The 26,905-nt window shown below is 43.4% G+C and overlaps 2 protein-coding genes and 1 non-coding gene across 3 annotated transcripts; 2 read left to right on the top strand and 1 right to left on the bottom strand.

Annotated features, from left to right (window-relative positions):
• Positions 1-1,160: 1,160 nt before the first annotated feature.
• Positions 1,161-2,406, top strand: LOC128570833 (negative elongation factor E-like). Its single transcript, XM_053570363.1, has one exon. It carries the CDS (start codon positions 1,222-1,224, stop codon positions 2,332-2,334), a length of 1,113 nt encoding a protein of 370 aa, XP_053426338.1. The 5' UTR covers positions 1,161-1,221; the 3' UTR covers positions 2,335-2,406.
• Positions 2,407-10,624: 8,218 nt separating this feature from the next.
• On the top strand, positions 10,625-14,563 carry LOC128571037 (succinate dehydrogenase [ubiquinone] flavoprotein subunit, mitochondrial-like). The gene is given in 4 exon segments (XM_053570718.1): positions 10,625-10,629; positions 13,722-14,010; positions 14,091-14,126; positions 14,129-14,563. Coding segments are annotated over 4 exon segments (756 nt in total). The 3' UTR covers positions 14,555-14,563.
• Positions 14,564-24,379: 9,816 nt separating this feature from the next.
• LOC128571371 (U6 spliceosomal RNA) lies at positions 24,380-24,487 on the bottom strand. The gene has a single exon (XR_008375799.1). It is a non-coding gene; the product is annotated as a U6 spliceosomal RNA (small nuclear RNA).
• Positions 24,488-26,905: the final 2,418 nt, after the last annotated feature.

The raw sequence follows: 26,905 nt of genomic DNA on the forward strand, positions 1-26,905 counted from the left end.
ACCCTCGGTATATGGGGCTGGCACCCTACCCACTGAGTCACAGGCACCACCCAGGGAAAGACTAAGTATTAATACTTTAAACGGTTGGGGTGAGGACTTAAAGGAAGATGAAGAAAATATTATTAGAAGCTGAGGAAAGGAATTATGTGTGCCATAGACATTTTGTTATGTATGTAGTATTATTACGTTATAGTGGAAATTTTTGTCCCCTGCAGTAACATGAAAAATGGAATAGGAAGCTAATAAACTCAATGATCTAAGAAAATTTCAAGGCGAAATATTGAAAGTACCACATGACTTTCCCTGCCTATGTCAAAATACCATCAGTGAGCTACAAGTTAAAGATAAAATGTTACATGCCAAATATAAGTGATGCAAGACTTCCTGAGTTCAAAAATAAAGCTGTTTCTCATTCTAAGTCACTTCAGATAACTAACAAATGCTAATATGAAGAAATGGCTTCTGGGCAGAGATCAGATCTAGGGTGGTTACAAGAAAAGATTAAGCCAAAGGTTTAACAATATAATCATTTGTTAAAGCCTCAGAAAGATTTAACAAAAGTCTTCTAAGAATCTCTTTTTTTTTTTTTTTTTTTTGAGACAGATCCTCAAGCTGTCACCCTGGGTAAAGTGCCATGACATCACAGTTCATAGCAACCTCAAACGCTTGGGCTCAAGCAATCCTTTTGTCTCAGCGTCCTGAGTAGCTGGGACTGCAAGTGCCCACCACCACTCCCAGGTAGGTTTTCTATTTTTAGTAGAGATAGGGTCTCACCTTTTTTTTTTTAAGACAGAGTCTCACTATGTCACCCTGGGTAGAGTACTATGGTATCACAGCTCACAGCAACCTCCAACTCTTGGGCTTAAGTGATTCCCTTGCCTCAGCCTCCTAAGTAGCTAGAACTATAGGTGCCTGCCACACACTCAGCTGTTTTTTGGTTGCAGTTGTCATTGTTGTCTAGCTGGCCCGGGCCAGGCTCAAACCCACCAACCTTGGCCATGGCTGGTGCCCTACTCACTGAGCTATGGGCGCCAAGCCAGGGTCACACTCTCGCTCAGGCTGGTCTCCAACTGAGCTCAAGGTATCCACCAGCCTCGGCCTCCCAGAGTGCTAGGATTACAGGCAATAAGAGGGTTTTTAAGAATATTAAAGGGGTCGGCGGCCAGCGCGGGCGCCGCCCGAGACCATGGGGGCCTGGTTGCCGCCCCCTCAGGAGCCACCATGTTGGTGATACCCCCCGGACTGAGCGAGGAGGAGGCGGCTCTGCAGAAGAAATTCAACAAACTCAAGAAAAAGAAAAAGGCATTGCTGGCTTTGAAGAAGCAAAGTAGCAGCAGCACAGCCAGCCAAGGTGGTGTCAAACGCTCACTATCAGAACAGCCTGTGGTGGACACAGCCACAGCAACAGAGCAGGCAAAGCAGCTGGTGAAGTCAGGAGCCATCAGCGCCATCAAGGCTGAGACCAAGAACTCAGGCTTCAAACGTTCTCGAACCCTAGAGGGGAAGTTAAAGGACCTCGAGAAGGGACCAGTCCCCACTTTTCAGCCGTTCCAAAGGAGCATATCTGCTGATGATGACCTGCAGGAGTCGTCCAGACGTCCTCAGAGGAAATCTCTGTATGAGAGCTTTGTATCTTCCAGTGATCGGCTTCGAGAACTGGGACCAGATGGAGAAGAGGCAGAGGGCACAGGAGCTAATGATGGCCCCCTTCGAACCTTTGACTGGGGCTATGAAGAACGTGGTGGTGCCCGCTCCTCAACCTCCCCTCCCCGAAGCCGCAGCCGGGACCGCAGCCATGAGAGGAACCGGGACAGAGATCGGGAGCGGGATGGAGATAGAGATCGGGAACGGGACAGGGATCGGGAACGGGACAGGGACAGGGATTGGGACCGAGACCGAGATCGAGACCGAGACCGAGAGAGCCCTTTCCGCAGGTCGGACTCATTCTCTGAACGCCGGGCTCCTCGGCAGAGGAATACACTCTATGTGTATGGGGAAGACATGACGCCCACCCTCCTCCGTGGGGCCTTCTCTCCCTTTGGAAACATCATTGACCTCTCCATGGACCCACCCAGAAACTGTGCCTTCGTCACCTATGAAAAGATGGAGTCAGCAGATCAGGCTGTTGCTGAGCTCAATGGGACCCAAGTGGAGTCTGTGCAGCTCAAAGTCAACATAGCCCGCCAACAGCCCATGCTGGATGCTGCTACTGGCAAGTCTGTCTGGGGCTCCCTTGCTGTCCAGAACAGCCCTAAGGGTTGCCACCGGGACAAGAGGACCCAGATTGTCTACAGTGATGACGTCTACAAGGAAAACCTTGTGGATGGCTTCTAGGGAATGGAGCTGGATTCCTTGTGCCTCATATGCCCCCAATGCCGGTCTCAGTAAAACACTGAGGTGGAAGCTCACACATCTCCCTCAGCCTCTGGTTTTTCACCACTTGGGATTGGGGTTCAGCCTTTAAAATGAACTGTCAAATTTGATCTCACTTGTAACAACATAGCCAGTGCACATTCCCCACTCCCTTACCCCAAAAAGATCTGGAACACAGGCATTATCGCAGCTGTTTTAATTCAATCCCATGCCCCTTTCCAGGAAACCCCTTAAAGAAAATCCAGATCCTCAAAAAAAAAAAAAAAAAAAAGAATATTAAAGGGAGGGAGTCCAGGGCGGCGCCTGTGGCTCAGTCGGTAGGGCGCCGGCCCCATATTCCGAGGGTGGCAGGTTCAAACCCGGCCCCGGCCAAACTGCAGCCAGAAGATGGCCGGGCATTGTGGCGGGCGCCTGAGGTCCCAGCTACTCAGGAGGCTGAGGCAGGAGAGTCGCTTAAGCCCAGGAGTTGGAGGTTGCTGTGAGCTGTGTGAGGCCACGGCACTCTACCCAGGGCCATAAAGTGACACTCTGTCTCTACAAAAAAAAAAAAAAAAGGGAGGGAGTCCAAACTAGAGAAGGGGTTATATAACAAGGAGATTTGCATAAGGACCATTTTCAAATAGGTTGGATTATAATTTATATGTATAATATATACAGAGGGGTTTTTTTTAATTATATGAGCTTAAACTCAAGGAACAAAAACAGTACAAACAAAAAAGATAACTTTGGCCAGATTCAGTGGCTCACACCTGTAATCCTAACACTTTGGGAGGCCAAGGCAGGAGGATCCCTTGAGATCAGGAGTTCAAGACCAGCCTGAGCAAGAGCAAGGCTGTCTCTACTAAAATTAGAAAAATTATCCAGGCATTATGGTGGGTACCTGTAGTCCCAGCTACTCAGGAGACTGAGACAGGAGGATCACTTGAGCCTAGGAGTTTGGGGTTGCTGTGAGCTAGGGTGACACCATGGCACTCTATCCCAGGCAACAGAATGAGACTCAGTCTCAAAAAAATAATAATAAATGTGGGCGGCGCCTGTGGCTCAGTGGGTAGGGCGCCGGCCCCATATACCGAGGGTGACGAATTTGAACCCAGCCCAGGCCAGCTAAAACAGCAGTGGCAACTGCAACAAAAATAGCCAAGCGTTGTGGGGGGCGCCTGTAATCCCAGGTACTCAAGAGGCTGAGGCAAGAGAATAACCCTAGCCCAAGAGCTGGAGGTTGCTGTGAGCTGTAACGCCACAGCACTCTACCAAGGGCAACAAAGTGAGACTCTACCTCAAAATAATAATAATAAATAAATAAATAATCCTAGCACTCTGGGAGGCTGAGGTCTGTGGATTGCTTGAGCTAAGGAGTTCAAGACAAGCCTGAACAAGAGCAAGACTCTGTCTCTACTAAAAATAGAAAAAAATAGCTGGGCATTGTGGTGGGTGTCTGTAGTCCCAGCTGAGAGGGCTGAGACAAGAGGATCACTTGAGCCCAAGAGTTTGATGTAGCTGTGAGCTATGTGCCATGGCACTATACGCAGTGTAACAGAATGAGATTCTGTCTCAAATAATAATAAATAAATCAATTAAATAAGATAAGATAAAAATAGAAAAAAAATAGTCAGGTGTTGTGGTGGGCATCTGTAGTCCTAGCTACTCAGAAGGCTAAGCCAGAAGGATCAGTTGAACCCAGGAGTTTGAGGTTTCTGTGAGCTAGGCTGATGCCATGGCACTCTATCCTGGGCAACAGAGGGAAACTATGTCTCAAAAAAAAAAAAAGATAACTTTGGACCCACAAACTTCCGTAGGCAAGAATCAATCTGAGAAAACTATTCTCCTACAAACACAGGCTATTCTTTACAGAAAAGGAAGGAAACTTAGGAGAGGAAACTAAGACTGGAGAGGGTAAAAGCAGGTACCACAGTGAACTCAGAGGCAGTAGAACCGAATCCCAGGCAAGGAGCTTTACCTGAGAAACCAGACCTGGAAGCCTCACTCACATCTGGGTAGCATAAGCTGATCCATAATGGGCTGTAACCTGGGGGAGGGACTGTGTATACTGCGTATGTGGGAGGAAAGTGATTTGTTATGGTTAGAGGGTGAACTGTGACAGATTATAATTTCCAAATATGGTCATAATAATATACAACATTGTGCATTCTTTTCTATGTCGTTGATGTTCCTCTCATTGAGGAGAAGGGTCTATTTCCCCCTCCTTGTGCACCTTAGTGGACCTCTGTGACTGCCTCAACCAGTAGGACACACTGGAAATCATGCTGGGTGACCTCCAAGAGTAGGTTTTTCAAATGTGTTTTATTTTTTTAAAGATGGAAACTCACTAAGTTGCCCAGGCTGGACTTGAACTCTTGGGCTGAAGCAATCCTCCTGCCTCAGCCTCCCAAGTAGCTGGGACTACAAGCACCTGCATCCCCACCTGGTTAGACATGCTCAATCTTAGAACCTAGCCACCATACGATGAGGAAACCCAGGTGGCACGGAGAGGCCATAAGAGAGGCTGTCCAGCTGACAGCCCTACCTCAAAATCCCAGTAAAAAGCCAGTATCAACCATCAGACACGTGAGCTTTCAGGAGGACTCTAGCCTCAGCCACTGTCTGACTACAACCACATGTGATTCCCGAAGAATATCTTAGCTGATATTCTTAGCCCTTGTAATTGCCAGAACTGTAAAGGATAATAAAAAATAATCACAAAATAATGTCTTAAGTCACTAAATTTTGGGATGTTCGTTATGCAAAAGATAGATAACTGGAATAGACATGCAGAAGCCAAAGACAGGAAGTAGAAGGAGGGCTGAAGATGGAGACTAAGCCACTTCTTGTCTCAAAAGATGTTGCAGAAACTATGGTTCCTGCTGGGTGCAGTGGCTCACATCTGTAATCCTAGCACTCTGGGAGGCTAAGGCGGGAGGATTGCTTGAGCTCTGGAGTTTGAGGCCAACCTGAGCAAGAATGAAACCTGGTCTCTACAAAAAGTAGAAAAGAAAAATTAGCCAGACGTCATAGTACATGTCTGTTATCCTAGCTACTAGGGAGACTGAGGCAGGAGGATCACTTGAACACTCCAGCCTGGGTAACAGAGAGAGATACTCTCTGAAAAGAAGAGAGAAGGGGAGGGGAGGGGAGAGGAGAGGAGAGGAGAGGAGAAGTTGTAAAAAGAAAACGGCCTGATTCCACATTTTATTATATTATAGAATACAGTCTATTTTTAAAATCACCACACATTTCAAGGAAATCTTTCAGGAGCCAGCCCAAAAAATGCATAAATATTTTTTAAAATCAATGGGTAAAATTTAGCTTCACATGAAAACTTTCAGGACTGTGTGAATATTGATGGTCCACCTTCAAGACAAAATAAAATTCTTCATCTAGGTCCAAAAACCTGAAATGGAGCAGAAGCCTGACATCCATAGCCTGGGTTAGGCAGAACTGTGTCCAGCAGGTTCAGAGAATACAACTTAGAAGAAAAGGCAAGAAAGTGACCCGTCATTTGATTGCCCTTCAGATTTGCTGTAGCCTCTTCCATGTTGGCTAATTATGAAGCACTTCTGAGGCTCACTAGGACCCCCAGCTTCCCAAGGCTCTAGATTCTTTTTCAGTCCATAATGACGCTAGATTTTCAAAGGGAACATATGGCAAAAGCTGACACATCATTGGCTGTAAGGACAACAATATCTCCAGCCTTGGTCTAATCATACCGTCCATTGTCTGGGCAGCGCTGAGGAAGACGACACGAATTTTAGAACTCGAGAATTCTTATTAAATGCCCAGTCTCTTATATAGGCATAAGGTCTAGGAAATGGTTATAAAAAAAAAATTCAGTAGACAACTGCTGAATAATTTTAAATTAAAAGCAACAGTGGGAGGAGTGGGTAAATCAGTAAGCATTAGTACATTTATGTTTACAGAAATAGAGATGGAATAAAATGTTAAATATCACAAAGTAAAGAATGCAGCCAGCAGGGAAAATCTATTTTATTTTAATTTTGTCTTCCTAATTTCATCTTGAAATATAGAGAATTCAGTGAATTAGGTTTCTTCTCTGTCTAGCTCTGTCTAATCGGTAAAATCCATGCGTGTGTGATATACGTACATATGTGTGTGTATGTGTTTGTGTGGAGGGGGTGTTCAGTGCTTCTTAGGACATAATCCAAACTATTAGAAAAAGAATTACTTCCCTGCTCAGCACTGGGCTAAAAAAGACAAAGAAACAAGAATTACTTACAATATTGCCTCAAACTGTGGACGTTCTGAAAGTGAAGTTACTGGGATTTGGGACATTTGGAAGTGGTGATAATGAGCATAAACATGGCTATAAAGTTATTAAGAAAACAAATTGCTGAGAGACTTGGAAGACATAGTTTTTTGGAAACCTCAGAACTTGAGAAAACACTTGGTAACTGGAAAAATTTCTAGTGAAATTCTCAGTAATTTGACATCATTTGAAAGTGACGCTCAGTCCTGCAAACAATTTACATGGAATTAAATATTTTCGGCTTAGTTAATTCACTTTATTTCTTTTTATTAAGTCAAATACACGTAGATCACGAATACATTTATGCATATGTGAGGTACAATGTGTTGATTTTTTTTATACATCTGACGTGGTTACATCAAACCAATCAACATAGCTTTCGCCTCATTTACTTGATTATTGTGTTAAGACATTTATGTTCTACACTTGACAGATTTGACTTGTACCCTTGCAATATGCTCCATAGGTGTGTTCCCGCCTTTTACCCTCCCTCTATCAAACCTCCCCCCTCCCCTTAGTTAGTTCACTTTAGACTTACCCTTTTCTCATTGTCATGTTGGACCCCATCCAACAAAATGATCTTCCTGTTCCACTCCAATGTCAGAGACGTCCGACACTTTTTGTTGTTGTTGCATTTGTTCACTGGCTCCCCTGTCAGAGCCTGGCTGACACGATTCCTCATGTACAGGCTCCAGCCAACAGATAGTGCAGGTCGTACTCTTTCTGTTTCTGGGCAGGCCATGTGTTTTGATGGGAACAGGTGACCAAGTGTTATATTCATTGTATTCTGGTGGTTGTGCTTGCAGGAAAATGGCAGGGAGAAGACAAGTAAGTGATGATGATATTGCAACCTGGATTTTTGAGGACAGTGAGGTTGAAGGGGAGTTTACTGATGAAAGTGAACATGAAGAAACTCTTCCTATATGCAGTGATATTAGTTCCAGTGAATCTGAAGCTAGTGATGAAGAAGAAAGTGACGATAGGCTGGGCGTGGTGGCTCATACCTGTAATACTACCACGTTGGGAGGCCAAGGCAGATGGGTTGCCTGAGCTCAGGAGTTGGAGACCAGCCTGAGCAAGAGCTAGACCCCATCTCTAAAAACAGTCGGGCATTGTGATGGGCACCTGTAGTCCCAGCTACTCAAGAGGCTGAGGCAGGAGGATCACTTGAGCCCAGGAGTTGGAGGTTCCTGTGAGCTATGATGCCATGGCTCTCTACCAAGGGTGACAAAGTGAGACTGGGGAGAGAAAGAGAGAGAAAGAAAGAAAGAGAGAGAGACAATAATACACAACCTGAAACAAGTAGCTGGAAGGTTTATTGTGATCTTGATAGTGATTGTATAAAACAGGGAGTCACTTTTCCTCAAAGTACTTGATCAAAACTGAACTTGAATATTTCCAGCTCTTTTTCTCAGACGATTTTTTTTTTTTTTTGAGACAGAGTCTTACTATGTCACCCTTGGTAGAGTCACACTGTCACACAACATGGAATCACTTTTTCTCAAAGTACTTGATCAAAACTGAACTTGAATATTTCCAGCTCTTTTTCTCAGACGATTTTTTTTTTTTTTGAGACAGAGTCTTACTATGTCACCCTTGGTAGAGTGCCTTGGCAGCACAGTTCACAGCAACTTCAAACTCTTGGGCTTAAGCAATTCTCTTGCCTCAGCATCCCAATAGCTGGGACTACTGAAACCAGGCACACACCCAGCTATTTTTTGTTATTGTTGTCATTGTTGTTTGGCAGGCCCTGTCCGGGTTCCAACCCACCAGCACCCGTGTGTGTGTCTGGCGCCCTAACCACTGAGCATGGCTGCTGATCCATCAGAACATTTTATTGGTGAAACTGTGAGTGTGACAAATAGGTATGCAGTGAAAACATACAGAAAGTGACTCCACTAACAAGGTACTCAGTGTGGCACCTGTGGAAGGATATTTTGTCAGAAGAAATGAAGGTGTTCTTCAGTGTAAGACTGAACATGGCCCTGAATTTGAAGGCACAGTTAGTTGACTATTTTACCAAAGATTGGCTAGACCTAACCCCATGGTTCAAGAATGTTTTCTCCTGTCTCAATTTTTTCCAAATACTTTTGATGCTGCATTTAGCAGCTCAAGGGAATGTGTGCACCCGAGGGACCAAAAGGAAGAATGTTAGTGAGTATATTGACAATAAATGCAAAGACCTTGGCGAGGCACGTTGGCTCACACCTGTAATCCTGGCACTCTGGGAATCTGAAGCAGATAGATTGCTTGAGACCAGCCTGAGCAAAAGCAAGAGCCTGTCTCTACTACAAATAGAAAACCTAGCCTGACATCATGGTGGGCACCTGTAGTCCAAGCTACTTAGGAGGCTGAGGCAGAAGGATCTCTTGAGCCCAAGAGTTTAAAATTGCTGTGAGCTATGATGGTGCCACAGCACTCCACACAGTGTGTCAGAGTGAGACTCTATCTCAAATAAAAAAAAATGCAAAGAATTTTAAGTACTGGGAAGAAATCTGGCTATAGGTGAGAACTCAGTAGGTTTCAAAGGAAGGATTCAAGTCAAGTGTTACAATCCGAAGAAGTCTACAAAGTGAGGCCTATGAATTTTTTGCGCATGTGATTCAGAAAATGGCCAAGTGTTTTCTCACATTCCCTATTAGGGCAATTCAGCAACAGAAAGTCTTATTCATCCTGATATGCCACATACATCTTGAATAGTGATACACTTGGCACACAAGTTTGGCAAGCACATACAAGTGGTTCAGGCTAACATAGCTACACTGATAGATTCTATACAAGCCCTCAAGTTGCTCAGGAATTGCATAAAATGAAAATACATATAACAAGAATAGTTATGGCTTCTAGAAAGGTTTTTCTAAGTGATCTGAAAAAGAAGAAGCTTCACGAGTATGAATTATGTGCCTATCAACATGATATGAAAATGATGTGCCTCTCATTCCATGACAAGAGGCTAATGACAATGCTGAGGACATTCTCTGGCTCTCAAACACAGCTGATCACTGGTTACAGGGAGAGACATCCTGTTCAATTTGAATAACTGACAGTTGTTTTGGAATACACAAAGTTTATGGGAGAGTGGACAAAGCTGACCTCTGGATGTTACAGATTTACAAGGACGTCCTACAAATGGTGGAAAAAATGATTCTTCTGGCTGATGGAAGCTGCAGCTAGAAACAGCTACATCCTTTACTCATTAGACAAGAAGGAGAGTGGAGAGAAAGTGCAGACACACCTTTCTGATAGGAGATATCTCATCACTTTTGAGCAATGTGAGGAACAGAAGTTCAAGAAAGGGGCGGTGCCTGTAGCTCAGTGGGTAGGGCGCCCATAGCCCAGTAGGTAGGGCACTCATAGCTCAGTAGGTAGGGTGCTCATAGCCCAGTGGGTAGGGCACCAGCCTCATGCACCAGGGTTTGCAGGTTTGAACCCAGCCCGTGCCAGCTAAAACAACAATGACAACCGCAATGCCAACAACAACAACAAAAATAGCCGGGTGTTGTGGTGGGCACCTGTGTACCACTACTTGGGAGGCTGAGGCAAGAGAATGCTTAAGCCCAAGAGTTTGGGGCTACTGTGAGCTGTGATGCCACGGCACTCTACTGAAGGCAACAGAGTAAGACTCTGTCTCCAAAAAAAAAAAAAATCCTAACATAATTGATGCTATTATAAAAAAAAAAAAGAAAAGAAAAAGAAATTCTAGAAAGAGGAAAAGACCATCATTTTCTGACACTGTGGAAAGGCTAAGTGGGAAGATGTATTTTATAATGCAAAATGGAAAAAAGTCAACAAAGGATTGCCTGGTTTGTAGCAGAAGAAATGAGAAAGGTGGAAGGAGAGAAACCATTTTCCACTGGGAGACAAGCAAGAGGAAACCTGGACTCCATCCTGGGGATTGGTTTAAGAAGTATCACACTCAAAAATATTATGAACAAAAATAAACAAAAACACTTTAATTACTTTGTGTAACCTAAAATAGGTGATAAAATCATGGGGTGAGTTCATATTCATATTTTTCTCTTTTAAAACTATAGGATAATTAGAAGTAATCCACCAACCTCTTCCCTGCCCAAAATAAATAGGAGCTGGGGAGTATGCAGGTGGCAGAAAAATTGGATTGGAATTAATACAGGGTGTGGATTTAAATGTGAAGGATAAAGCTAGCTTGGCCCACCCAAACCCACTTGTGACATCATGAATGTGTGATGCAGGATTCAGAAACACCTCGGATATGTAAGATTTGTAAAGTAACCTGGGTTGTAAACTCCAAGAGACAAGATCAAGAAAAGCAAAACACTTGTATAATAAGTATTCCAAACGAAGTCCAGTTAACAGAAAGAGGAGCCTGAAAACCAAGAGTTTATCAAACATTCACCTCTGAAAAATACTATTGTCTGAAACACCTGTAAGGAGAGAGATGGGTAAGAACCTTTGCAATTCTCTCCCCATGGCAAGGAACGGGGTGTGGCTCAGGACAGGTCAAGGGTCAGGGTTGTTTAGAAGTCCTATAGCCTGCCTCAAACACAGAACACGTAAAACATAAAATAAACACACAGGTACTCAGCCCTGCTATGAAACCAAGTTATAGCTTTCATATGAACCCGATTATAGCCTAAGAATATGAGGAAGGGGGAGAGGGGGGAGGGCGGGGGGAGGATGGGTGGAGGGAGGGTGATTGGTGGGACCACACCTACAGTGCATCTTACAAGGGTACATGTGAAATTTACTAAATGTAGAATACAAATGTCTTAACACAATAACTAAAAAAATTCCTTGAAGGCTATGTTAACCTTTTTGATGAAAATATTTCAAATTGTATACAAAACCAGCACATTGTACCCCACGATTGCATTAATGTACACAACTGTGATTTAATAAAAAAAAAAAAAAAAGAAAGAAAGAAAGAAAGAAAAAAGTAAACACACAGAAGTTTGGCATCTGCCATTTTTTATTCCCCAAATGATAGATACATCCATCCACCCACACAGTGCCTGAGAAAGTAGGCCTTTGTAGCCAGGATGAAGGCAGCACTTCCATCCAAGGGGATATTACAGATGCTTCCAATAAAAAAACATGGGTGATCAAATATGCCCATATCAACTTCACCCTAAAATCCCACAGTAAACAGCAAAAAAAATTTTTAATTAATCTTTTGTTGTTTTTTTTCGAGACAGAGTCTCACTATCTCGCCCTTGGTAGAGTCTATGACATCACAACTCACAGCAACCTCAAACTCTTGGGTTTAAGCGATTCGCTTGCCTCAGCCTCCCAAGTAGCTGGGACCACAGGTGCCCACCACAACGCCTGGCTATGTTTTTGTTGTCATTGTTGTTTAGCAGGCCCAGCCCAGGTTTGAACCCAAAAGCCCCAGTGTATGTGGCTGGCACCCTAGCCGCTAAGCTATAGGCGCCTAGCCTATTTTTAGTTTTTACTTTTAATAATGCACTTTTGGTGAGGAGGAATTTTTTTTTTTTTTTTGAGACTCTCTTACCTTGTCACTCTGGGTAGAATGTCATGGCATCATAGCTCACAAAAACCTCAAACTCTTAGGCAAGCGTGATCCTCTTGCCTCAGCCTCCCAAGTAGGTAGGACTACAGGCACCCGCCACAACACCTGGCTATTTTTTTAGAGACAGGGTCTCACTCTTGTTCAGGCTGGTCTCAAACTCCTGAGCTCAGGTGATCCACCAGCCTAGGCTACCCATATTGCTAGGGCTGCAGGCACGAGCCACTGTGCCCAGCTGAGGGGGAATTTTAACATATAAACTCACAAGAACAAAGACAACAGGAAAGATGTACAGGTGATAGATTCAACACATTTTGTCACCTGAAAGCAGTTAGGTGATAACTGACTTAATAGACTGGAAAAAAATGAAAACCAGATGTATGAAACGGGCAGCGCTGGGATTATAACCCCCCCCAAATCAAGCCAGTTCCTGACACAGAAATTGAAGGCACCAGGTATCTCTGAAGGCGCCGGGGCAGAGTAAGACTGGGCACTTGAAAATTAGCTGAAAGCCCCTCAAGGCAGCAGTTACGTCCCCAGATCTCTTTCCTGAATCTTCACAGCCAAGCACCTACTTCTGCCCAGCCCTCAGGGAAAATTAGAAGATTACATACTGGTGAAACCAAGTTTGGCTGAAAGCCAGGGTGCAATTCTATGCTGAAAGCAGTATATTGGACAGCCTCCACCCACCCACACTGCCTTAACACCAGCAGCCAGACTTCTACTCTCTAAGTACGAGATAAGAGGACTCCCGTTTGGGGAAACTGAGAACCAAGAGAAATGACCTACACATACTGGCATTCGGGGTTCTCCCATCACCCTTAGGAAATCGTCTAGTAGAAAATGCCCATCAATGTACACAAAGTCCCCAGTGAGAATATCATAGGGCCTTACGGTTTTTTGTTTGTTTGTTTGTTTGTTTTTTTGAGACAGTCTCACTTTGTCACCCTCAGTAGAGTGCTATGGCGTCATAGCTCACAGCTACTTCAAACTCCTGGGCTCAAGTGATCCTCTTGCCTCAGCCTTCCAAGTAGCTGGGACTACAGGTGCCCACCACAATGCCTGGCTATTTTTTAGAGATGGGCTCTTGCTCTTGCTCAGGCTGGTCTCAAACTTAATAAGCTGAAACAATCCACCCTCCTCGGCCTCCCAAAGGGCTAGGATCACATGTGTGAGCCACCGCACCCAGCCAGGGTCTTACTTCAAATTTGACGGTCAGACATCACCAGATAGTTAAGGAAATCTTTGAGTGTGAAATACAAAGACCAAAGGGAAAGTTGGAGAAAAGAGAGATAAGAGGGAGAAGGATACTGCAGCCAGCAACAAGAGCGGGAAGCGAAACAGTAACAACAAAAGAATATTTGTAGAATAAGGACGCGCCTTCAGAAGAAAAAAAATAAATAGCAGAAATTTCAAAAGTAGAGTCGGAGGAAAAGTTAACAAAACTTCCCAGAAAAAAAGAAGAAACAGAAAACAAGGGAGAAGGCCCGGCGTGGTGCACAGGCGCAACTCAGTGTGCATGGGGAGTGTTGGGGTGGCTGGCGGACAGTGAGGCAGCGACAGACACGTCGGGGGCCTGAGGCTTGTTGCGGCTGCTACGGGGCGGCGCCTGGCCCTGACCAGGGCGCAGTGGCCAGCAGCATTCCAGACAGGTTTTCACTTCACTGGTGATGGGTACGAGAGGGCATCTGCTGAAGTGTCAGATTCTATTTCTGCTCAGTATCCAGTAGTTGATGATGAATTTGATGCAGTGGTAGTGGGTGCTGGAGGGGCAGGCTTGCGTGCTGCATTTGGCCTTTCTGAGGCAGGGTTCAATATGGCATGTGTTACCAAGCTCTTTCCTACCAGGTCACACACTGTCTCAGCACAGGTCCTTGGGAGGAGATGGACCCCAGAAGACGCAGCTGGGGCTCCTGCTTATCACTTGTAAGGAGTGCTTGGTATTCCCAGGGAGGAATCAATGCTGCTCTGGGAAACATGTAAGAGTGGATAACTGGAGGTGGCATTTCTATGACACTGTGAAGGGTTCTGACTGGCTGGGGGACCAGGACGCCATTCACTACATGACAGAGCAAGCCCCTGCTGCTGTGGTAGAGCTAGAAAATTATGATATGCCCTTTAGCAGAACTCAAGATGGGAGGATTTATCAGCGTGCATTTGGTGGAAAGAGCCTCAAGTTTGGAAAGGACAGGCAGGCCCATCGGCGCTGCTGTGTGGCTGATTGGACTGGGCACTCGCTGTTGCACACTTTGTATGGAAGGTCTCTGCGATATGACACCAGCTATTTTGTAGAGTATTTTGCCTTGGATCTCCTGATGGAAAATGGGGAACGTTGTGGTGTTACTGCACTGAGCATAGAGGATGGGTCCATACATCGCATAAGAGCAAGGAATACTGTTGTTGCTCCTGGGTAGGAATCTAATTTTTTCTCCCTGTTCAACTCAACTCTCCCCCCAGTAGTAATGGAGACTCACTACTTCCCAGGCTGGTCTCAAACTCCTGGCCTCAACCAATTTTCCCTCCTCATCCTCCCAAATTGCCAGGATTACAGTTATGTGCCACCGTGCCCAGCCAGGAATCTAATTTTTATTGTAATTTATTTCTTTATAAAAATGAAGAACTTTCATTTAGTTTCTTTATACTAATGAAAATAGAGGCATTATAGAGTAACAGTTTAGACATAGGTCTTGACATAACTATGAAAGTGATAGTCTTTCCGGCCTTAGGTCCTCACCTATAAGGGAGATGACAGTGGCACCTGCCCTGAGGTGGATGAGAGTGCAGTGTAGCCCTCAGGAGATAGCAGTGGTTGCCATTAGGTCAAAGCTCAGAGAGCCCCTGAGGGTTACACAGTGTACCTCTCCTGATTGTAAATGAGGAAACTGAGGCCTGAAGAGTCACATAGGGTTTTCTGTATAATTTCCCTTGCTTTAATGGATATTGATTCCTGAAATAGATAATTCTGTTTCTTCACATGATGAAAATAAATAAATTTCATTTAAAAAAAAAAAAAGAAAAGAAAACAAGGTAGAAAATGTAAGGAAACGGGAATAAGTCCAAAATTCAAATTCAAATAATAGGATTTCCTGAATAAGGAAAAGGAAAAAGGAAGAGGAAAACATAAACAAGAAAGTCTTCTAGAACTGAGGAAATAGTAATAGCTCCAGATTGATACCACCCACCAAGTGTCAACAGAATGAACACAAACAGACTTAAATATGAAATTTCGGAATGCTGGGGACATAAGAAAAACTTCCTCAAAGCTTGCAGAGAGAAAAATATATAAGTCACATACAGACTGAGTCAAAATGACATCAGGTTTCTCAGTGGCACCACTGAAAATAAGAAGGAATTGGGAAAATGTCTATATAGAATTTTCAGGTAGATAACTTCTGACCCCTGTACCTGGCCAAATTGTCAGGCAAATGTGAGGATAGTTATTTTCAGAAATGCATGAAGTATGGCTTGGCACCCATAGCTCAGTGAGTAGGGCACCATCTACATACACCAAGGCTGAGGGATTCAAGCCTGGCCCGGGCCTGCTAAAACAACAATGACAACTAAAACAACAATGACAACTGCAACAACAAAATAGTTGAGTGTTGTGACAGGCACCTGTAGTCCCAGCTACTCGGGAGGCTGAGGCAAGAAAATCGCTTAAGCCCAAGAGTTTGAGGTTGCTGTGAGCTGTGATGCTACAGCCCTCTACCAAGGGTGACGTAGTAAGACTCTGTCTCAAAAAAAAAACAAAAAGAAAGAAAGAAAGATGTTCATGAAGTAAATCATTTTACCGCCTCCACACCCTTTCTTAAGAAGCTGCTGGAGGATGTGGTCCGCCAAAATAAGGAAATAAGTCCAGAAAGAGGAAGACATGGCATCGAGGAAACAGAGGAAAGGCAAAGGGAATTCCCAAGGATGACGGTGAAGGGAAGTTCTAGAGTAACAGTTAAGTAGCAGGTCTAGAGAATAATCAATTCAGATCAAGCCAGGAGTATGTCTCCAAGAATGAATAAATGAATGAATGAATCATATTTTAATAATTATAAATTAAAATATTAAGGTGTAAAAATAGTTTTCAAAACTATTGCAGAGATAGCACACAAGATAAGGAATAGGATGATACGCGTGCACACACACACACGAGATGCTACAAAAGGTTTGAGATACACAAACATTAAGAAATACAGTATCATTTTGATTACTATATTTTTTCAAAATAATCGCCATGACATCTGTGCACTTTTACATCGTTGTGCCCATTTTTGAAAACACTCTTTCCACTCATTTTCTTCAAGTACTGTTGATGAAGGAGAAATAAATCTTAGACTTCTTAATGATCCCAAGAAAGCAGCAGGCAGCTGCAAAACAAATCTTCTTCCTCCAAAGATAAGGGCAAACTTTACACTGAGCTAAAATAACTTTGGGAAAAAAACTGTGTAACAGATAATAGCACCCTGGTTTCTTGAGAAATATAATCATTAACTCTTTATACCATTTGTTGTAACTGTAACTATACAGCTAATACTGAGCTGAAGAAAAAAGTATAAAGGAGTTTGGAAAAAACTGTTTCCCCAGAACTCAGCATTTCCAGCCTTTAGGCATCTGAGTTCTCGCCAGAAATTAAAGGTTCTTTTCTCCATATTGTTGGTGTAAGTATCTGTCTGGTTTTTTGTGTGTTTGTTTGTTTTCTTTTGAGACAGAGCCTCAAGCTATCGCCTTGGGTAGAGTGCCTTGACATTACAGCTTACAGCAACATCCAACTCCTGGGCTTAACCAATTCTCTTGCCTCAGCCTCCCCAATAGCTGGGACTACAGGCACCCGCCACAATGCCAGGCTACTTTTTGGTTGTAGTTGTCATTGTTTGGCAGGCCTGAGCCAGATTCGAACCCACCGGCTCTGGTGTATGTTGCTGGCACTTTAGCTACTTGAGCTACAGGCGCCAATTTTGCCTGCTAAAAACTGCGGTTGCCAAGTTATGAGTGGCCTTAAGATAAGGTACCAGTGGCTCAGTGCCCATAGCACAGTGGTTACGGCACCAGCCACATACACCAACCCTGCCTGGGACAGCTAAACAACAGCCCAAGAGTTTGAGGTTTCTGTGAGCTGTGATGCCACGACACTGTACCAAGGGCAACATAGTGAAACTCTGTCTCAAAAAAAAAAAAAAGATAAGGTACCAGCACTCAGCAGAAGACCCAAGGTCAATTACTCATTTGGAACTAGAGAAAAAAGAGTTCTCCTTACTTTTTGAAACAGCAGCCACTTTTCTTTCTGAATTGGCATTGCTCTGTCTGGCTCTTATAGTAACGGGATATATTCTTAACAAATAACTGCTACCATGTTGGAAATTGACTGGAAACTGCATGATGCCTATAATGAAGGCTAGTATAAGGAAAATATGCCAAGAATCTAAACTTCAAAAGATCCAGGCTTTATGATTAGCACTGTTTAAAATCAGATGTCCTCCTTATTAAAAGAACAGGGTACTCACCCTATAAAATACTATATCACAGGCTCTCTCCTATTTTAAGAAATTGACTAGGAACACTCAGAAAACTGGGAGAAACAGAACTTACTAACCAACGAATGTCACTGGGAAAAATAATGAAAAAGATTTCAGAATAGGTGGGCGATAGATATCCTATTAGTTTACCTCCCCTAGTCCGTCCCTATTCTCTAGGTAATGGGATGTGGGTTAAAGATTGGAGCCCGAGCCTGCTGAACCCACGGTGGAAAGGCCCCTAATTAGTGATCCTGTCCACACCAGCAGCAGTGAAGCTGGATGGCATTCCTAAATAATCCCTCACACGTGAAACCAGCCAGTGACGAGGAGTGGATGGTCCAATGACCCCCAGAGCATCCCCACTGCCTTACCCTGAGAAAACAGACTGCAGCCCTGCCCCTGTCACGTACCGGGAGCTGACTGGTCTACTCAAGGCAGAAGCTTGAGAATGAGCAGCAGCAACGTGGGACTGATTCTTTGCTTTGGACTTTGTCACCTTCCTTGTTTAATCTTAGGAACAAGACATGGTGAAGGTCGTGAAAAATGCATCCAAGAGGTAACCCAAACTAGACAAACTGTCAAAACAGTGTTAGTGGTTTACTCATGTTATGAATGTACAGGAAAGCCTGAAGGAAGCATATATAATAACACCCAACATCAAGTATGTGTGCCCCCCAGAGGGCTGCTGTTTGTTACAATCCTTCTGAATCCTCAGAGAAGACTGAATTTGCTATGTGGTATACTGATATCCCTACAAAGACAATAACCCAAGTTAAAACAGAAGAAATACCTAAACAAGTATTACTAACTCTTGATACAGGTCAAATTTTTAATAATGTAATAAAGGACCACATTCAAATCCGATCTTGAGAAAGACAATATACTAAAAGAGATAAGTACATATGCCACAAATTAGGTACCTGTCCAGTACCTGTGTACTGGCCTTGTATAATTTGGGCCACATGGATTAATCCCAATGACAGTAATCCACTACATTTAATAAAAGGAAAAGCTCCTTCACCTTGTACCCCCAGAAATTGTTACTCATTAAAATAATAAGCCTCCCTCCTCTAGTTGTAACTGGGGAAATTATAATCCATTGATACTAAATATAACCAACCCTTCTGACCCTAGATAGGCAAAAGGTGAAAGCCTTATGTTAGGAATAAATGCAAATGAAACAGATTCTATCATGAGAATAACAATTAAAAGTTAAATAAGACAGCTTAGAGCCCATAGCACAGTGGTTACAGTGCCAGCCACATACCCCAGCTAAACTGGTTCGAACCCAGCCTGGGCCAGCTAAACAACAATGACAACTGCAACAAAAAAATAGCTGGGCATTGTGGTGGGCACCTGTAGTCCCAGCTACTTGGGAGGTTGAGACAAGAGAATCACTTAAGCCCAAGAGTTGGAGGTTGCTGTGAGCTGTGACACCACGGCACTCTACCAAGGGTGACATACTGAGACTCTGTCTCAAAAAAAAAAAAAGGTAAAATAAGAAAAAGAAACTCGGGCAATGCCCATAGCTCAGTGGGTAGGGCACCAACCACAAACACCCAGGCTGGCAGGTTCAAACCCAGCCTGGGCCAGCTAAACAACAATGACAACTGCAACAAAAAAATAGTGGGCGTTGTGGCAGACACCTGTAGTCCCAGCTACTTGGGAAGCTGAGGCAAGAGAATCACCTTAGCGCAAGAGTTTGAGGTTGCTGTGAGCTGTGACAGCACAGCACTCTACCGAGGATGACATACTAAAACTCTGTCTCAAAAAAGAAAGAAAGACAAAGAAACTCAAAGCCTATGTACCAGGCTTTCTTCTTCTTTTTTTTTTTTTTTTTTTTTGCAGTTTTTTGCCAGGGCCGGGTTTGAACCCACCACCTCTGGTATATGGGGCCAGCGCCCTACTCCTTTGAACCACAGGCACCACCCTGTACCAGGCTTTCTATGATGAATTACAACAACCTGCTCCAAACTATCCTCCTAAAACTAAAAACGTATTCCTCTACCTGGCAGAAAACATTGCTCAATCTTTAAATATAACTTCTTTTGTCTGTAGTAGGACAATGATGAGCTGCCAATGGCCCTGGAAAGCCAGAGATAGAAACAACTTCACCATCCTGGTAGGGAAGCTGTCAGGTCTAGACTTAAAAAGGTATAATGAAAGCACCGATGGAACTACCTGGTAGAGCAAGGACATAACTGAACTAAACCCCCTGAGTAGATTCCCAAAGCTCAAAGCTGCTTGGGACTATCTGGGGATCAGCATTAACTGGGCAGCTCTACCGGGTCTGCGCTGGATCTGCGGACACTGGGCCTACATTAAGCCTCCTGGTAGATAGTACAGGAGTTGTGTAATAAGTATGATCAAACCTTCCTTCTTCCTACTGCCCCTAAAGACTAAAGAACCGGTGGGTTTTCTAGTTTATGCTTCTAAACCAAAAAGAAAAAGCGTGATGTGATAATAGAAGATTGGAGTGACAATGAATGGCCTCTCCAGCAAATAATTCAGTATTATGGTCCAGCCACCTGGACTAAAACTGGTCATAGAAATACAGAACCCCAATATATGTGTTAAATCAGATTACAACCAATATTAAAAATAATAACAAATAAAATCAGCAAACCCTCAACCTTACTAGCCCATGAAGAAACCCAAACGAGAAATACTATTTATCAAAATCAATTAGCCTTAGACTACCTTCTAATAGCTGAAGGAGAAGTATGCGAAAACTTCAATTTAACTAACTGTTGCTTATAGATTGATGCTGAAGGACGAGTAATTGACGATACAACTAAAAGGATAACTAAAATATCTCATGTACCTATACAAATGTAGAATGAATTTAACCCAGATTCTTTTTTTTTTTTTTTTGTAGAGACAGAGTCTCACTTTACAGCCCTCAGTAGAGTGCCATGACGTCACAGGACTCACAGCAACCTCCAGCTCTTGGGCTTACGTGATTCTCCTGCCTCAGCCTCCCGAGCAGCTGGGACTACAGGCGCCTGCCACAACGTTGGCCCAGCTATTTTTTGTTGCAGTTTGGCCAGGGCAGGGTTTGAACCCGCCACCCTCGGTATATGGGGCCGGCACCCTACTCACTGAGCCACAGGTGCCACCCTAACCCAGATTCTTGGATGGTTTTCCAAACTAGGAGGATTTAAAACTATGATTATACATTTTCTTTTTATAATTGGAGGATGTTTGCTTTTGCCTTATTACCCATCTTTGTTCAGTTTCTCAAGGGCATAGTCTCTACAATTGTGATAAAAGAGAACGCAGCAAAGTATTCAAGACTCAATGATATTATCAAGTAGCTATGGATACCGATAATGAATGAGATGAGACCCCATTCCTGATCGATGAATGAAGAAGAAATAAATCTTATACTTCTTAATGATCCCGAGAAAGCAGCAGGCAGCTGCGGAAGAACTCCTCCTTTAAACACAAGAGATTTTACACTGAGCTAAAATAACTTTAGGAAAACACTATGTCACAGATAACAACACCCTGGTTTCTTCAGAACTATAATCATTAATATAAAGATAATCTTTGTACCTTTGTTGTAACTGATAACTATACAGCTGATATTGAGCTAAAGAAAAAAAGTATGAAAGAGTTTGGAAAAAACATTTTCCTCAGAACTCAGCATCTCCCACCTTGAGGCACCTGAGTTCTCACCAGCAATTAAAGGTTCCTTTCTCTATAGTGTTGGTGTAAGTGTCTGTCTGTTTTAATTCACCATTTTCCTGCCACACTGTAAACTTGCTTTCACAATTATGGACAGCTTCTTCAGGGCTGAAGAAGCTTCTTCGGAGCATGCAATTTTTTTATTATAGAGAATGGGGCCAGGTCAGGGCTATAGGGTGGATGAGTCGTAAGTTTAACCTCTGTGGACTCCAGGAACTGGATGATGGGTGTTGTCCTTGTGGGCTGACGCATTGTCATGGTACAAGATAGTCCCCCTGGGGTCCTGGGCTTGGCTGTGGTTCTTGAAGCTTCAAGGAAACTTTGATAGGGACATTGTTACCACTGGGTGGTAACAGTCCTTTGTTCCGAAAAACAGTTGCAACGTAACTGCTTTTGGAGAAGAAATTTGCAACCATTTTCTTTCTGACACTTTGGGGCCACTTCACTTTGCCGGTAGATTTTCATCAGGAAAAAAAATCCCCACTGTTACTGACGCCTATTCTCTGTATTAAATTGATAAATCCAGGTTTCATCACCAGTAACAATGTGGGGAACATATCTCGACTTGCTTCTGTTGACTCTGACCAGCATTTCATCACACTATTCAACACGATGCACTTGTGCCTGTCTGTCAAAGTATAGGCACCCATTGGGATGAAACTTCCTGGCTCAAAGATGATCATGAGGGATTTGGGACACTGCCAGTGATCCAATCTGTAGTGCTGCTTCAATGTCCTTAAATGTCACTTGAATGTTTTCACAAACTAGTCTTTCCACTGGACGCCCACTACATGTCCTTCAGTGAAGTCTGGCTTCTGCTAAATTCTTAAAAACCACTGAAAAATTGTTGCATGGGAAGGAATAAGGTCTCCGATAGCCCATTATAAACGCTCAAGGCTTTGAGACTCCTTTTAACCTACTTTTAAAATCATAGAAAATCATCACATGAAAGCACTCTCTTCCCAGCTCCATAGCAGACACCAACTGAATGCCACATGCAGATGAAACAAATGAAGGCCTCACAGCAATACCAACAACCTGAGCCAGTCGAAAGTTGCATGGATGAATCAGGAAGGACACTACTGTCAACTGTATTTCTTGCAAGTGAAATAATGGACCATAAGAGTCTGTCTCAAAACTTTTGTAGTGACCTTAGTATCCCCCTTAAATCCTCTGTGCTCTTATGTTACCTCACTGCTTTCTCCTGTGCCTACCTGCAATGCCAGTTAACAAGGACATCACTATAATCAATCCCAAACTTTCTTTGCCTGCCGCCTGTTCTCCAGTCAATTCCTTCCCCATTCTTTTATTTATCTGTTTCATTCATTCCACAAAAACTTGAGTTCTCACTGTGTTGTTACAAGAGAAATTGTATCCTTGTAAGTTCAGAGGTCTTTTTTAATTTTTTATTAAATCATAACTGCATACATTTATGGAGTACAATGTAATGATTTGATTTATAATGTGGATTGCTTAAATCAAATCGATTAACATAACCATCTCCTCACTTACTTATTTTTTGTGGTAAGACATTTATAATTTACTCTTAGTGGCTTGGTACTTGTAGCTCAGCACCTAAGGTGGCAGCCACATACACCAGGGCTGACAGGTTTGAACCTGGCCTGGGCCTGCCAAACACCAATAACAACTTCAACAAATAAATAGCCGGGTGTTGTGGCAGGTGTCTATAGTCCCAAGAGAATCGCTGACGCCCAAGAGTTTTAGGGTGCTGTGAGCTGTGATGCCATGGCACTCTATCAAGGGCAACATAGTGAGACTCTGTCTCAAAAAATAATAATAATAATAATAATAATAATAATAATAATTTACTCTTAGTTATTTTGAAGTATACCCTTGCATTGTGCACATTAGGCTAGATCCCTGCAAATACCCCCCCTCCTCCAACCCATCACTCTTCCCCCCTCTTCCCCTCTTTTTCCTCTCCCCTCCCTCTTCTTAGACTGTATTTGTTTTTTATCATTCATATGAATGTGTAAGTGTTTATATATTGGTTTCATAATAGTATTGAGTACATTGGATACTTTTTTTTCATTCTTGAGATCCTTTACTAAGAAGAATATGTTTGTTCTATGTAAACATAGAAGATGTAAAGTCCCCATCTTTTCTTTTTGTTGTTGTTGTTTTTTGTTTTTTTTTTTGGTGGTTTTATAACTTTATTTGATGTGTCTGACAATCACCAGTTAGTTCTCATCCATGTTGACTCTTTGTAGATGTTTGAAAGTGGTAACAGGTACAGAGGTAACCAATCTTCATCTTCATTATGATGATGGATAACCACACATGGATAGGGTATGGGACATTCTTTATGCCTTTGGCCCAGACAGCTTTGTTGAGCCTGGCATCAATGCACACATCTGGACTCCCCATCTCTTTCATGGCAAATTTCCAGATCTCTCTGAGTGCCCGAGGGGCACACTTCTTGAAGCCCACTCCATGGATGCACTTGTGAATGTCGATGGTATATTCTCAAGTCACCACCTCATTGATGGCAGACCGGCTCTTCTTCTTCTTGCCACCTTTCTTTTCGGGAGCCATTCTGCTGGGCCCAAGTTGGGAAGACATCTCCATCTTTTTAATGGCTGAATAGTATTCCATGGTATATGCATACCACAATTTGTTAATCCATTCATGGATTGATGGGCATTTGGGCTGCTTTCCACGACTTGAAAATTATGAATTGGGCTGCAATAAACATTCTGGAGCAAATGTCTTTGTGGTAAAATGATTTTTGTTCTTCTGAGTAAATACCTAGTAATGGAATTGTGGGATCAAATGGAAGGTCAACTTTTAATTCTTTAAGGATTCTTCATACTTCTTTCCATAACAGTTGTATTAGTTTGCAACCCCACCAGCAGTGTAGAAGTGTTTCCTTCTCTCCACATCCACACTAGCATCTGGTGTTTTGGGACTTTGTGATGTGGCTGAATTTTCCCGGGGTTAGGTGATATCTTAGATTGGTTTTTATTTGCATTTCTCTGATGATTAAAGATGATGAGCATTTTTTCATGTGTTTGTTGGCCATAAAAAAATATGGAACATTTCATGAATTTGCTATCATCCTTGCATAGGGACCATGCTAATCTTCTTGGTATCATTCCAACTTTTTAGTATATGTGCTGCTGAAGTGAGCACTCAGAGGTCTTTTTGAGTACCAGCACTCAGTGTTCTGCAGAAACCAAAGTGATCCAACCAATAAAACTATGATGATGTCACTGCACTCCAGCCTGGGTGCCAGGGAGAAAAAAAAAAAAAAACCTAAGTTGGGACTTTTTTTAGGTTGTATTCCAGTTGTCAAAGGCTCCCTTGATGACTATTGTGGCTAGAAAAGAGAGATGCTTGGTGGGAGCCTCCTAATCTATCAATCCTGCCACAACCTGGACCTTATTCTTGCCTAACATGTGATATTCTTGTTCAACAGGTGTCTTCTTAGTTAAAAGTTATAAATCTTCTATTAGTTAGGATTATTTTTCCTTTGACGGGAGAGAAAGAAAGAGGTAAGGATTAATTCTGGAATCTAATGCTTTAGCAGCTAAGTAGGAGTTAGCAGAGGTGGCCTATGCTATAAAGATTCAACTAAGGGCCATGAATGAATATGGGTGACAGTCAGGGATGAGATGAGCTCAGAATGGGATAAGGGACAGAATTCAGGTCAGAGACGAGACACAGAAAGCTGAAATTCACAAACAGCTATAAAAGACATTAGTGGGACAGTTGGGGAAATTTGAAGATGGACAAGATAGCATTCTTGGTAGGTAAAAAAAATTTTTTTTTAGCTCACTGCAATGTCAAACTCCTGGGCTCAAGTGGTCCTCCTGCCTCAGCCTCCCAAGTAGCTGGGACTACAGGCACCCATCACCATGCCCGGCTAGTTTTTCTATTTTTTTTTTTTTTAATTTTTGTTTGTTTGTTTGTTTAGTGTTGGGGATTCATTGAGGGTACAAGAAACCAGGTTACACTGATTGCATTTGTTAGGTAAAGTCCCTTTTACAATTGTGTCTTGCCCCCAAAAGTTGTGTCACACACCAAGACGCCCAACCCCCTCCCTCTTTCCCTCGCCCTGCTTAGTTTTTCTATTTTTAGTAGATACTGGGTCTCACTTTTGCTCAGGCTGATGACAAACTCCTGACCTCAAGGGATCTACCAGCCTTGCCTCCCACAATGCTAACATTACAGGCGTGAGCCACCGAGCCCACCCTGTAAATGGGTTTAGATTCTTAGTGTTTCAGACCCAAAAGTGTGGCTTAAGCACTGTGGGAGCTGGAGAAACAGAGGACATAATAGCTTGACGGGGTTGGAGGTCAGACAGGTGAAGAAATGTAGGGCACAACTGAGTTTAAAGTGTTGGGAAACATCAGAACAGCATGAGATTCAGGAGATGGAGCATAAATCACAAAGGACTAAACACAGACACGTCTTCTGGAGCTCTGGGTCACACACAGAAACATTTCATTTACTTGCCTCTCAGCAATACCTCCTTTATGCCAAGCATTTTGTCCTGAAGCACAGGGAGAAAAGAATGACTAACACACAACCCTTGTCCAGAGGGTACTACAGGTGTGTTACTATTTAAGGCAATCCTTTGGGCAAGTTGCAGGCCCAGTGTTTGAAAAAAGATTTCCACCTGGGCCCAGGAAGGTGCAGACTAGAAAAGGGAGTGAATCGGGCCCAAGGACTGAGGATCAGTATGACCCCACAGAGACAAGGGCTGGGGACGTGGCATCCTGTGAACGCCATAGGATCTGTGCTCTGAGGGCCACTCCTCAAAGTTCTCTTGTTCGAGGCAATGGGGGCAGCAAAGGGAAGAGGGTGCAGTCCCAGGGGCACCTTATAGTCCCAGCCCATTCTTTTGTGCATTCGCATTCAGTCTTTAAGAGGGAGCAGGCAGGGACAGACATGTGACATGAACACTGAGAGCTGCTGAGGGATCTCAGCCTGAGTGGCTGAGCCTTTTCACACCAGAACTCAGTCTGAGGGGCTAAGCATCTCCACACCAGATCCCCATGTGCGATCCCCTCAACCAAATCCAAACTTCACAGGATTTGTTCTGTAAAATCTGGATTCAGTCAAAGGGTGCACTCAAGGATGCAGAAGGCCCCCATGTGACCCCAAGGCTGCAGCTTCCCCAGCCCTCTTGGGCTCCAATTGTCCTCCAGAGGCTAACAAATCAGATCAAAAATGTTATAAATTAAGTCACTTCCTTGCTCAAGTATTAATTTTGAAGGAATCCCTACTACTTAAAGCCCAAACTCCTGAGCAATTTTCAAGGCCCTCCACCACCTGGCCCCTGCATCCTCATGCTTCCTAACTATATCACCTGTTCCTCCAAACTGAGGCCTGAAGGCTCCCTTAAGACCTCCACCTGCCTCTGAATTCCTCTACTACTTCTCAGGCACATCTTTCTCCTGCACTCACATAAGGAGCCTCAAGACAGAACCGTAGTCTGATCCCTGTGAAATACCACCAAGCAACTTTCTTTTCTCTTTTGAGACAGAGTCTTACTCTGTTGCCCAGACTAGAGTGCCCTCACCATCAGCCTAGCTCATAGCAACC

The sequence above is a fragment of the Nycticebus coucang genome, chromosome 18 (genome assembly GCF_027406575.1).
Source record: "Nycticebus coucang isolate mNycCou1 chromosome 18, mNycCou1.pri, whole genome shotgun sequence".
Lineage (NCBI taxonomy): Eukaryota > Metazoa > Chordata > Mammalia > Primates > Lorisidae > Nycticebus > Nycticebus coucang.

Excerpts from the sequence above, each read along its gene's own strand:
- LOC128570833 (XM_053570363.1), top strand. The coding sequence starts at position 1,222 with ATGTTGGTGATACCCCCCGGACTGAGCGAGGAGGAGGCGGCTCTGCAG.